The sequence below is a fragment of the Macaca fascicularis genome, chromosome 15 (assembly GCF_037993035.2).
Source record: "Macaca fascicularis isolate 582-1 chromosome 15, T2T-MFA8v1.1".
NCBI classification, from domain to species: Eukaryota; Metazoa; Chordata; class Mammalia; order Primates; family Cercopithecidae; genus Macaca; species Macaca fascicularis.
In genome coordinates, this window is record NC_088389.1 from 35,710,882 (window position 1) to 35,724,690 (window position 13,809).

The window sequence follows — 13,809 nt, forward strand, 5'->3', positions numbered from 1 at the left end:
GATATATGCATGCAATAATAATCACATCATAGAAAATAGAATATCCATCCCCTCAAGTATTTATCCTTTGTGTAACAGACAATTCAATTATACGCTTTTAGTTAATTTTAAATGTACAATTAAATTATCACTGACTTTATTCACCCTGTTGTGCTATTAATTACTAGGTCTTCTTCATTCTTTCTAACTGTATATAATTTTTGTATCCATTAACAACCCCCAACTCCTTCCCACCCCTCCACTACCATTCCCAGCCTCTGATAACTGTCCTTCTACTCTCTATCTCCGTGAGTTCAAATGTTTTGATTTTTAGATCCACAGAATTGTTTTGATTATTAGCTCTCACTTAGAGAACAAGTAAAGTTTGTCTTTCTGTGCCTCATTTCACTTAACGGAATGACCTCCAGTTCCATCCATGTTGTTGCAAATGACAGGATCTCATTCTTTTTTTATGGTTACAGAGTATGCCATTATGTATATGTACCACATTTTCTTTATCCAGTCATCTGTTGATGGAAACTTAGGTTACTTCCAAATCTTGGCTATTGTGAACAGTGCTGCAACAAACACGAGAATACAGATATTTCTTCAGTATACTGATTTCCTTTCTTTTGGGTATATACCCAGCAGTAAGATTGCTGGATCATATAGTAGCTCTATTCTTAGTTTTTTGAGGAACCTCCAAACTGTTCTCCACAGTGGTTGTACTAATTTACATTTCCAACAACAGTGTACATGGGTTTCCTTTTCTCCACATCTCGCCAGTATTTGTTATTGACTGACTTTTGGATAAAAGTCATTTTAACTGGGGTGAGATGATATCTCATTATAGTTGTGATTTGCATTTCTCTGATGATCAATGATGCCAGGCACCTTTTTATGTGTGTGTTTGCCATTTGTATGTCTTATTTCGAGAAATGTCTATTCAAATATTTTGCCCATTTTTAAATCAGATTATTAGATTTTTTTTCCTAGAGTTGTTTGAGCTCCTTACATATACAGTCTGGTTATTAATCCTTTATCAGATGAGTAGTTTGTAAATATTCTCTCCCATTCTGTGGGTTGTTTTTTCACTTTGTTGATTTTTTCCTTTGCTGTGCAGAAGCTTTTTAACTTGATGTGATCTCACTTGTTAAAAAGATCTCTCACTTGATGAGATCTCAAACAAAAAATCTCCATTTTTGCTTTGGTTGCGTGTGCTTGTGCGGTACTACTCAAGAAATCCTTGCCCACTACAATGTACTGGAGAGTTTCCCCAATGGTTTCCTGTAATAGTTTGATAGTTTGGGGTCTTAGATTTAAGTCTTTAATCCATTTTGATTTTTGTATATGACGAGAGACAGAAATCAAGTTTCATTCTTCTGCATATGGATATCCAGTTTTCTCAGCAACATTTATTGAAGAGATTGTCCTTTCCCCAATGTATGTTCTTGGCACCTTTGTCAAAAAAAGAGTTCACTGTAGGTGTATGAATTTGTTTATGGGTTCTCTATTCAGTTCCACTGGTTTTTGATGTGGTTCGGCTGTGTCCTCACCCAAATCTCATCTTGAATTGTAGTTTCCATAATTCCACGTGTCGTAGGAGGGACCAGGTAGAGATAATTGAATCATGGGGTGGTTTCCCCCATCCTGTTCTTGTGACAGTGAGTTCTCAAGAGATCTGATGGTTTTATAAGCAGCTTCCCCCTTCGCTGGGCACTCATTCTCTCTCGCCCTCATGTGACTAGGTGCCTTCCACCATGATTGTAAGTTTCCTGAGGCCTCACCAGCCATGCAGAACTGTGAGTCAATTAAACTTCTTTCCTTTCTAAATTACTCAGTCTCAGGTACGTTTTTATTAGCAGTGTTTGAGAACAAACTAATACAGTAAATACTAACACACTACTGGAAGAGTGGTGTGCTGCTGTAAGGATACCTGAAAATGTGGAAGCAACTTTGGAACTGGGTAACACGCAGAGGCTAGAACAGTTCAGAGGACTCAGAAGAAGACAGGAAAATGTGGGAAAGCTTGGAACTTCCTAGAGACTTGGAGGGCTCAGAAGACAGGAAGATGTGGGAAAGTTAGGAACTTCCTAGAGACTTGTTGAATGGCTTTGATCAAAATGCTGACAGTGATATAAACGATGAAGTACAGGCTGAGGTAGTCTCAGATGAAGATAAGGAATTTGTTGGGAACTGGAGCAAAGGTGACTCTTGTTGTGCTTTAGCAAAGAGACTGGTGGGTTTTTGCCCATGTCCTAGAGATCTGTGGAACTCTGAACTTGAGAGAGATGATTTGGGGTATCTGGCAGAATAAATTTCTAAGTGACAAAGCATTCAAGAGGAAGGAGAGCATAAAAGTTTGAAAAATTTGGCCAGGCACGCTGGCTTACCCCTATAATTCCAGCACTTTGGGAGGCTGAGGTGGATGGATCACGAGGTCAGGAGATCAAGACCATCCTGACCAACATGGTGAAATCCCATCTCGACTAAAAATACAAAAATTAGCTGGGTGTGGTGGCACATGCCTGTAATCCCAACCATTCAGGAGGCTGGGGCAGGAGAATCACTTGAACCAGGAAGTCGGAGGTTGCAGTGAGCTGAGATCATGCCACTGCACTCCAGCTTGGCAACAGAATGAGACTCCGTCTCAAAAAAAAAAAATAAAAGTTGGAAAAATTGCAGCCTGACAATGCAAAAGAAAAGAAAAACCCATTTTTTAGAGATAAATTCAAGCCGCCTGCAGAAATCTGCATAATTTAACAAGGAGCTGAATGTTAATCACCAAGACAATGGGGGCAAATGTTATGTCAGACACCTTCTACCAGTCCCTTCAATCACAGGCCTGGAGGCCTAGGAGGGAAAAATGGTTTCTTGGGCCAGGTGCAGGGCCCCCCACTGCTGTGTACAGCCTTGGGACTGCATGCCAGCTGCTCCAGCCACGGCTAAAAGGGGCCAAGGTACAGTTCAGGACATTGCTTCAGAGGGTACAAGCCCCCTAGCCTTGGCAGCTTCCACATGGTGTTGGTCCTGCAGGTGCGCAAAAGACAAGAATCAAAGTTTGGGAACCTCCGCCTAGATTTCAGAGGATGTATGGAAACACCTGCATGTCTGGGCAGAAGTCTGCTGCATGGAGAACATCTGCTAAGGCAGTGCAGAAGAGAAATGTGAGGTTGGAACCCCCACACAGAGTCCCCACTGGGGCACTGCCTAGTGGAGCTGTGAGAAGAGGGCAACCATCCTCCAACCCAGAACTTGATAGGTCTATCAACAGCTTGCACTGTGTGCCAGGAAAAGCCGTAGACACTCATTGCTAGCCTGTGAAAGCAGCCAGGAGGGGCACTGTAGCCTACAAAGTCGCAGGGGCAGAGCTGCCCAAGGCCATGGGAGCCCACCTCTTGCACCAGCATGACCTGGATGTGAGACATGGAGTCAAAGAAGATCATTTTGGAACTTTAAGGTTTAATGACTGCCCTACTGGATTTTAGACTTGCATGGAGCCTGTAGCCCCTTTGTTTTGGCCAATGTCTCCCATTTGGAATGGTTGTATTTACCCAATGTCTATACCCCCATTGTTGCTAGGATGTAACTAACTTGTTTTTGATTTTACCGGTTAGGTAGAAGGGATTTGCCTTGTCTCATATGAGACTATGGACTTTAACTTTTGAGTTAATGCTGGAATGAGTTAAGACTTTGGGAGACTGCTGGAAGGGCATGATCATGTTTTGAATTATGAGGACACGAGATTTGGGAGGGGCCAGGGGTGGAATGATATGGTTTGGCTGTGTCCCCACCCAAATCTCATCCTGAATTATAGTTCCCCACCTCTCATGGGGGAGGTGGAGATAACTGAATCATGAGGGCGGTTTTCCCCATCCTGTTTTTTTGATAGTGAGTTAGTTCTCAAGAGATCTGATGGTTTTATAAGGGGCTAATCCCTTCAGTGGGCACTTATTCTCTCTCCTGCCCCCCTGAAGAGGTGCCTTCTGCCATGATTGTAAGTTCCTGAGGCCTCCCCAGCCATGCAGAACTGCAAGTCAATTAAACTTCTTTCCTTTTTATTTTTTTAATTTTTTTTTCTTTTTTTTTGTGAGAGTCTTGCTTTGTCACTCAGGCTGGAGTGCAGTGGCACAATCTTAGCTCAATGCAACCTCCGCCTCCTGGGTTCAAGCAATTCTCCTGCCTCAGCCTCCCAAGTAGCTGGGATGACAGGCATGCGCCACCATGCCCAGCTAACTTTTGTATTTTTAGTAGAGACAGGGTTTTGCCACATTAGCCAGGCTGGTCTCAAACTCCTGACCTCAAGTGATCCACCCACCTTGACCTACCAAAGTGCTGGGATTACAGACATGAGCCACCGTGCCTGGCCTAAACCTTTTTCCTTTATAAATTACCCAGTCTCGGGTATTTCTTCATAGCAGCGTGAGAACGGACTAACACGGTCTACGTATCTGTTTTTATGCCCATACCATGCTGCTTTGGTTACTATAGCTCTGTGGTATAATTTGAAGTCAGGTGATATGATTTCTCCACAAACATAATTCTTAACATTAACACATAAGAAGTGTTTCCTATAAAGTCAGGAATAAAACAAAGATGCCTATTATCACCAGTCACATTTATTCAAATTATACTAAAGTTCCTAGCCAATCCAATGAAAGTGGGGGGGAGAGAAGGGAGGACAACAGGACAGGAGGGGAGAAGAATGGAAAGGGACATATGTGCAACACAACACATGTACAAGAATGCTTATACTAGCATTTTTTTTTTTTTAGCTCAAAACTGGAAGCAACCCAAAAGTCTGTCAACTGTGGAATGGATATTAAATTGCGGTATATACTTTCAGTAGAATATCATTAAAAAAATAAAAATGCACAAACAACCATTATGTGCACAACATAGACATATGTCACAAATAGATTACTACCAATAGAAGTCAGACACAAAATCCATACTGACTTAACAAAGGACAAAACTAATCTGTGGTGGTAAAGTCAATATAGTGGGTTATGTATCCTTACAGTGGGAGAGTAACAACTCAAAGGGACATGTGGTAAGTTTCCAAAATACAAGTGACAATCTATTTATTGATTTGGGTGATGACTACATGATTGTTTTCACTTTGCGAAAATTCACTGAAGCACAAACTTATGATTTATGTACACATTTTTCTTTATATATAACTCAAAACACTAACATATATAAAAGTGACCAAAAAAAAAAAAAAGATAGGATTCCCCCAGCAATAAACCTGATTAAAGAACTACACAAGATTTTTTTTTGTTTTTTGTTTTTTTTTGAGACAGGGTCTCATTCTGTCCCCCAAGCTGGAGTGGCAGCAGCATGATCATGGCTCACTGCAGCCTTGACCTACTGGGCTCAAGCAATGCTCCCATTTCAGCCTCCCGAGTAGCTGGGACCACAGGGATGCACCACCACATCTGGCTAATTTTTGTAGAGACAGGGTTTCCCCATGCTGCCCAGGCTGGTCGGAACTCCTGAGCTCAAGTAATCCAACCCCCTTGGCCTCCCAAAGTGCTGGGATTATAGGTGTGGGCCACCACTCCTAGCCTTGTGCAAGATCTGTCTGGAGAAAACTTGACACTATGATCATAAATTTCATATAGAAGAGGAGAAAGTCAAGAAGAAAAAGCATATGTGTGGTGAGGGGAAAGATTTGTATCACTAAATTGAACTTTATGACAGTAAGTCAGGCCGTATGAAATTTATTGCAGGGAGAGATAAGCAGTTCAATGAAATCAAGAGCTCAGAAACAATACCATATATATAAAGAAACTCACACAACGGGGGGACATTACAAATCTGGGAGTAAAGAGTAGGCTAATCAATAAATGATTTTGATACAACTTGTTATCCATCTGAAAAGGAAACTTCAAAAATTACCTCACATTATATTCAGAAATAAATTACCTTGCAACAGAGGGGTATTTCTTAAAGAAGACACAATTAATAAAGGACTGAAAAATATAACATTAAAACCCATTTCAACAAAAACATCATAAACAAAGTAAAAAGCAAAGAAGATACTTGTAACACATATTATTGACAAAGAATGAACATCCCTAATATAAAAGAAAGAATCAAATAAATCTAAAAGAAAAAGTCAAACAACCAACTTCTGCAGCCTCTAACGCCTCACCTCAAGCGATCCTTCCACCGCAGCCTCCTGAGTAGCTGGGACTACAGGTACAGGCCACCAGGCCCAGCTTTTTTTTTTTTTTTTTTTTTTTTTAAGAGGCAAGGTCTCATTATGTTGCCCAGACTAATCTCAAACTCCTGGCCTCAAGCAATTCCCGCGCCTCAGCCTCCTGAGTAGCTGGGATTACAGGTGTGAGCCACAGCACTTAGTTTAACCAACTTTTATAGAGGCAAGCAAAGAAGACAAAACTGAATAGCCCACAAAATATGAAAAAATGCTGCTTATGCACTGTAGTCACTGTCTAGTGTACTAGAAGACTGCAATACTGTAGGCATCAAGAACTAAAGTTTCTGGTTCTGCCATTAATTATATAGGACCATGGGCAAATTTCTTACTAATTATCTCAGTTTCTTCGTTTATAAAATGGTGAGATCTGGATTAACTAGATAATTATAAGGATTTCTTCAATGGAAAATTACTTCTTCAATGGATAATTATAAGGATAAAATTAGTAAATGTATGGAAACTTTAAAAAATATAATGTAACATACAGATCAAAGGTTATTACTATTAACAGAATATAAGTCTTCTAAGCATTACCGTTCTTTCAGCAATTTGTTAATTTTCCTATTACAGAAAGGGGAAGATCTGCATGAAATCAGAAAAGAAGAGTCAGTGGGAAAATATTCAGCAGCATATATCTAGCGCCATTCTTGGGGGAGGACTCCCTAATCCACAACTGCAAATTGCTGGTGTGACTGACAATTTTCTATCACTCATTCTTTCATTCAACAAAATTTGTCAAAAATACTATATCCAGGCCCTGTTAGGTGCTAAATAAGAACAATATAGAACCTACCTTCATCAGGTCCAGCACAGAAGGCAGAAAAATGATAATCAATCTTACATTTAATTAATTAATCACTGCTGTTTTAAGTGCATCAAAGGTAAAATAACAGAATGCACGAGTGCAGTTAACAGGGGACTTGACCTAGTCTTAGAGGTCAGGGAAGGCTTCCCAGAGGAAGTAGCATTTAAGCTGAGACCTGCAGTACATCAAAGTCTCATTCTTGGATGACACAAGCCATTAAGATCATCCATCTAAATCCATGACTCTAATACCCACTTCACCCAACAACCTTCTGGTCTTAATTATACTTCCAACATGTATCTTCCTATATGGAGACAATATATTGATCCCTGCTACAAGCATTCTGGCTCGCTTGGCACTTATACCTCTAACTCTAAATCTAAAAGAAAGAAATTAGGCATTTTCTGAGCTACTAAGAAAACAAATGAGGCAGCATGGTAATAAGAAAACAGGCACTGGGTTGTAACACCATCTCTGCCACTGTAACCTTTTAAGTTAATGAAATGAAATAGCTGAGGCCCCATTTCCTCATGTTAGCAAGGGGAGAAATTCAGTACATCTGAGATACCTGCCAGCTATAATTCAAGGGCCAAATTTAAGAAAGGGGCGAAGTAGGAGAGAACATCACATGTCTCTACCTTTGGCTTTCTTGGTAGCGAAATGGCGGACTGGTACAGCTGAATAGGCCACGTACTGCCTATGGCCATGCTGTCTTTCATGCACTGTCTTCAGTGTAACTTCTGAAACGGGTTTGATAGAGGCTGCAAGATAATTGCGAAAGGCAGGGTGGAACATGCGGAAGCACTTTAATCCCAAGGCCATGACTGAAGACGATCCTTGGAAACATCCACTAAAAAGAATAAGACAAAAAGCAGATCTAAGTAAAAGAGACCGTATTGCAACTTCAGATAATTCGTACTAATTATCAAGCAATTCCTATAAACTGAGCTAAGTACTAGACAATTTAAATACATTATCTCTAATCCTTTTCCCAACTGCCCTAGAAGAAAGTATTATTTGCCTCATTTTACAGAATGAAGAAACTAAGGCTTACAGAGATTTAAGTAACTTCCCCACTTTGGACTCCAAACCCCAAGTTCTTTCCACTGCACCAAAATGCCCATTAAGCAAATATGCAGCAGACTAAAATTTTAATGATTCTAATTAAACCCTTATATGAGAAAAGCACAAAATCTTGATAAAGTTTAAAGAGAGAAGGCAGAGCACTAGAAGAGGACTTTAAATAAGAAAACCATCTCAACAGGCATAAAATGACTGGAAAAATTCACACGACAGCATTTAATTAAAATTTTCTTTGGTTCCTTACGCACTGATTACCAATTAGGATGCCCTTTAATGTGAGTCTAAAGCATGATTGAGGTTTGAGGTCTTCCATGGTATAAAACTAGAGCTCTGGAAAATGCCACTCTCTACTGTGTTAACACAAGTTACGCATTCTACATCTGAGGTCTTTGACCATGGAAAGATGCCATTGCCTACAACTACCTCAGGATATAACACAGCCCTAGCTAACTGACAAATATATCATTAATAGCTTCTGCCAGTAATGTTGCTATGGCTCAGCTAAAAATTAAGAACAATTAGTATCAAATACCTGGAAGCTGCTTCCTTTGAGTAACAGTCCCACATCTTATGTTTTTTAAAAAATCCCATCCTAAAATTTTGATCCAACATAATGGAATGAATAACATGGGCTTTGCTGTCAGGAAGACCTGGAAGCCAATCCTAGCTCCATTACTGACTAAATACTCCTGAATATTTCTAATCGTTGATTTCTTCAACTGTAAAATGGGAATAATTGTACTCATTTCTTAGGGTTGGGAATAATTAATGAGGTTACGCAAGTAAAGCCCTTGACACAGTACCTAGCAAACAGCAGAAGCCCCCCAAAATAATACCTGTTGAAAGCTATCACCTTTTCTTTCAAACTTTTTAAAAAATATTATCTTTATTATCTTTTGAGACTGAGTCTCACTCTGTTGCCCAGGATGGAGTGCAGTGGCGCAATCTTGGCTCCCAGCAACCTCCACCTCCCGGGTTCAAGCAATTCTCATGCCTCAGCCTCCCAAGTAGCTGGGATTACAGGCACACACCACCATGCCCAGCTAATTTTTTTGTATTTTTAGTAGAGACGGGGTTTCACCATGTTACCCAGGCTGGTCGTGAACTCCTGAGCTCAGGAAATCCACCCGCCTTGGCCTCCCAAATTGCTAGGATTACAGGCGTGAGCCACTATGCCGGGTCTCAAAAACTATTATGTCAGGGTCAGACACAATAAAGAAACCTTGTATGTTAATAATGATGTACAAAATAGCCTACAATTAGACCTGGATGTAAATTTCAACTTTAGGCAATTTACTCTTCTGAGCATCACTTTCCTCATCAATGATAAAAATAACTTTGAACTTAAAATAAAATGAAATAATGAATACATGTAAACAACTAACATAGTGCCAGGAATATAGCAGCTTAATAAATGATGGCTATTATTTTTAAAGCAAATGAGTAGCACAAAGACAAATAACTTCTCTTGATGGAATTTTTAATAGTAAGGGATACTAGAAGTTAGTGATCAGTGTATGAAGTCTATAAAAACAGATTTGATGAAAAAAGGAATATTTTTCTTCTTTATTAGTATCAATAGCTACTATTAATTGAGGTCAAGTTTGGACTGTTTGCTTTACCCATATTATTTCATTTAATTCTCTCAATAATGCCGCAAAGAACATATAATAATCCCCATTTTACAGACGTTGAAACTGAGGTTCAGAGAGATTAAGTCACTGTCCAAGGACATGGAGCTAATAGCCAAGCTCTATTTTAGCAGAACTGTTCACAGAGGTTTGGCTCAGAGTGAAGTTTCTATATCTAGGTTTTTCCCTAATAAAACCAATGCCTAATTCATACTTACAACCAAATATGGCTGTAGAATAATGAGTAGTTTTTTATTTTAGTCTACAGGATCTCAATCTGGCTGCTCCATTTAAGATAGGTTTCCTGGTGTTCCTGTTGCAGGTCATAATACCAACTCACAAAGCAACAGGAAATCAAAATGGGTTAGAAATAAACAACCTTTGACAGAAAACGCAGCACCCAAAAGCAGACCCAGTACACGTGAACCGGAAGACAACTCTATAAATAAACCACATTGCTGAAACGCGTAAGGCGTAGATTTTAATTGCGCAGAAGTCAGAAAATTTCAAAGTGGAAGTTCAATAAAGGCAGTCCTTTAGGTCCTTTACCTTAAGGGTGTACAAATTAACATTCTGTTCAGCACAGATAAAAGAATTAAAGTTGAAGAAAAATTTGTTGAGATCCCAAGTATTCGCCAACAAAATTAAGCTATACATAGAAGCAATGTGGGGAAGTGTCTGAGCTTTGGACGCAGTCTGGAACTGGAATCTCAATTCCTCCACTTACTAGCTGTGTGACCTTGGGGAGGTCATTTAGCCTCTCTGAGCTACAGCTTCCACATCATCATCATAGTGATATTAATGAGGCTTTAAAAAGATAACAATAATGACAACAATACCTAACATTTATATAACAATGACTACGTGACAGAAACTATTCTAAGTGGCTTACACACGTTAACTCATTTGAGCCTCATGATAACCCTGAAGTACTATGATTATTCCCACTTTACAGATAAGAAAACAGAAGCAAAAATCTGCCTAAGATTTGAATTCAGGCAATCCAGCTTCAGAGTCTATGTTATTAACTGCTATACTATGCATATAAAACACTCAGCATGGCTGGGAACAGTGGTGGGTGCCCATAGTCCGAGTTATTTGGGATGCTAAGGAAGGAGGATCACTTGAGACCAGGAGTCCAAGGCCAGCCTTGGCAACATAGTGAGACCTAATCCCTTAAAAACAGAAACAAGCCGGGCGCGGTGGCTCACACCTGTAATCCCAGCACTTTGGGAGGCCGAGGTGGGCAGATCACGAGGTCAGGGGATCAAGACCATCCTGGCTGACACAGTGAAACCCCGTCTCTACTAAACACACACACACACACAAAAAAATTAGCCAGGCATGGTGACGGGTGCCTGTAGTCCCAGCTACTTGGGGGGCTGAGGCAGGAGAATGGCGTGAACCCGGGAGGTGGAGCTTGCAGTGAGCCGAGACCGTGCCACTGCACTCCAGCCTGGGTGACAGAGCGAGACTCCGTCTCAGAAAACAAAAAACAAACAAAAAACACCAGCAACAAAACACATACACACAGTACAATGCCTGGCATCCGGTAGGTACACAATAAATTGTAGCTATTATAACAGCATTCCGACTATTAATTTTTTTTTTTTTTTTTTTTTTGAGACAGAGTCCCGCGCTCTGTCACCCAGGCTGGAGAGCAGTGGTGCGATCTCTGCTCACTGCAACCTATGCCTTGCGGGTTCAGGCAATTCTCCTGCCTCAACCTCCTGAGTAGGTAGGACTACAGGCACCCGCCACCACGTCCAGTTAACTTTTGTATTTTTTAAGTAGAGATGCGGTTTCACCTTGTTGGCCAGGCTGCTCTCGAACTTCCAACCTCAGGTGATCTGCCCGCCTCGGCCTCTAAAAGTGCTGGGATTATAGGCATGAGTCACCGCGCCTGGCCTGAATTTTTTTTTTTTTTTTTTTGAGACACAGTCTCACTCTGTCGCCCAGGCTGGAGTGCAGTGGTGTGATCTCGGCTCACTGCCACCTCCGCCTCCAGGGTTCAAGCGATTCTCCTGACTCAGCCTCCCAAGCAGCTGGGATTACAGCCGCCTGCCGCGACACCCAGCTAATTTTTGTATTTTTAGTGGAGACGGGGTTTCACCATGTTAGCCAGGATGGTCTCGATCTCCTGACCTCGTGATCCACCTGCCTGGGCCTCCCAATGTGCTGAGATTACACACTGAAACATTTCTGTTAACTACTTGAAGCACACATTCTTTTTCCAAAGTTGAGGATCTCAAAAGATTTCCCTGTTCTTCACAGAAGGTTCATTTTAATTTTGGCTAGATGACCAACCCAAAGTCCTGGCATATCCAGTCCCAGCAACTCCTTTCAATCCAGCTGTATACTAGCTTATAACATAAGCACTTTTATGAGTGTGCATATACACAGGCCCTTGTATATAAAATACTTTCACATGTATCATCTTATTTGGTTCTCATAACTAAACAGTGTTAATCACCACCGGTATTTTACAAAATAAGAAAAGTGATCTTTCACTTCTCCAGCGCTCCCCCTGCTCCAGAGTCTTCAAACATGCCATTGAATCTCCTTGACGATCTTCCCTCACTTCTTTAACTGTTTGTCTCCGCTTTTATTTCAGATTTCAGCTTAACCATCACTTCCTCAGAGGACGGCTGTAGTCTGCTTTCACAACACCCTTAACTTCATCATAGCACTTAATTTTTAACCAAAAGCCAGTATTTATGTAATTACTTGATTAATTCCCTCCATATGACTATAAGCACTACAAGGACTAATCTATGATTTTCTTGTTCACTGCTGTATCCCCAGTACCTAGTACATTGCCAGAACACAGAAGACACTGTGAATGTGATGAATACATCAGTGAAAGTCCAGAAAGATTAATTCCTTGTCTAGGGTCAACCAGAATAGGATTGGAATCTACCCTTACTATGGTAGGTTCTGGGCTTCCCAGCGTTGCCTTCACTGTCTCTTGGTTTGCCACACTTTTGCTTAGAGATAGTAGAGCATGTTCTTCTCTAAATGCAGTGCCAGGTAAAGAAAGGTACTTGTAGTACCTGACTATACACAGAATCATCATGCACCTGGCACGGCCAAAGAATGAGACAGGTGCAGAAAGGGCTTTTGCCTAAGAGTTAAGACATCTGGATTCCAATATGCCTACCTTATCACTCCCTGCCATCTGTCATTTAGATTCATAATCACACGTATTCAAAAAGCATTTGCGGCAGCTCTACCAGTGACTTGTGACTTGTACCAAGTGATTTCTCCTAGATTTTGTTTCAACCATAAAATGAAGGGGTCAGATCAGGTTTTCATTCTTTCCAACTATAAAGCTTTCCAAAATTGGGGGAAATGCAATAGTGTGGTTTGAAACAAAAAAAAGGCACTAAACTTAGAGAAAACTCTGAAAGTCTTGGTTCCAGCACTTCCTAGACACGTGACCTTAAATCGGTCAAACTCTCAGGACCTCCGTCTCATCTGTAAAACGTAAATAACCATACTATTAGTCAGGGTTATGTAAATGGAGAAGGGCTACTGAAATGACAGTTGCTTTGCCACTGGGTGGCACAGAGTAGTAGTTAAAAGTTCAGGCTTAAGAGTCGGATAGACCTAGGTCTGAATTTAAGCGCCCTCACTTTCTGACCGCGTGACCCTGGTAAAATTACCTATTTGAGCTTCCGTTTCTTCATTATGGGAGGTAATATCTACTCCTACGGGATTGTTCTGAACCTCAAACGTTCCCGTCAAGTGTGAGGCTACTCTTTAGTAAGTTCCTCCGGCAGCCCCTAAATTCCTAGCTGGTAAAAGGAACCCCGCCCCCACCCCATGAGACTCGCTCCAATGCTACAGGTCCCGCCCTCAACCTTAAAGGTCAAGCTGGACTCGAACGGGTCGGGCACGGTAGTCTGGTCCCCTGAGGTCCCCCAGAGGTCCCTGAGTAAGGGTCTCTGGCACTCAGACCACACGCGCACCTCGAGGCCCTGTCAAGGACACTCACCAGCTATCGCCCAGGTTACTAAGGAAAGACTCGTGCGACGGCGGCGACCGCAGCTGCGCGGGCGTCGTGACGTCACGAGGCGAGGAGG

At 41.2% G+C, this 13,809-nt stretch overlaps 1 protein-coding gene across 14 annotated transcripts in view; it reads right to left on the reverse strand.

The window, feature by feature from the left end:
• The window catches only part of MRRF (mitochondrial ribosome recycling factor), a 64,651-nt gene extending 50,873 nt beyond the window's left edge, over positions 1-13,778 (reverse strand). For 10 of the 14 annotated variants that reach the window (XR_012424412.1, XR_012424408.1, XR_012424411.1 and 7 more), the window contains exons 1-2: positions 13,722-13,778; positions 7,649-7,860 (exon numbers count right to left, since the gene is read on the reverse strand). Coding sequence is in view for 7 of the 14 variants with exons in the window: in XM_074016631.1 (XP_073872732.1) it covers positions 7,649-7,832 (184 nt within the window). In the remaining 7 variants the exon portion in view is untranslated. Of the gene's footprint in view, positions 1-7,648; positions 7,861-13,115; positions 13,205-13,389 lie in introns of those variants that run through there. The other 4 variants (XR_012424413.1, XM_005580884.4, XM_074016630.1 and 1 more) reach the window with 3 other exon arrangements.
• Between the last annotated feature and the right edge of the window lie 31 nt (positions 13,779-13,809).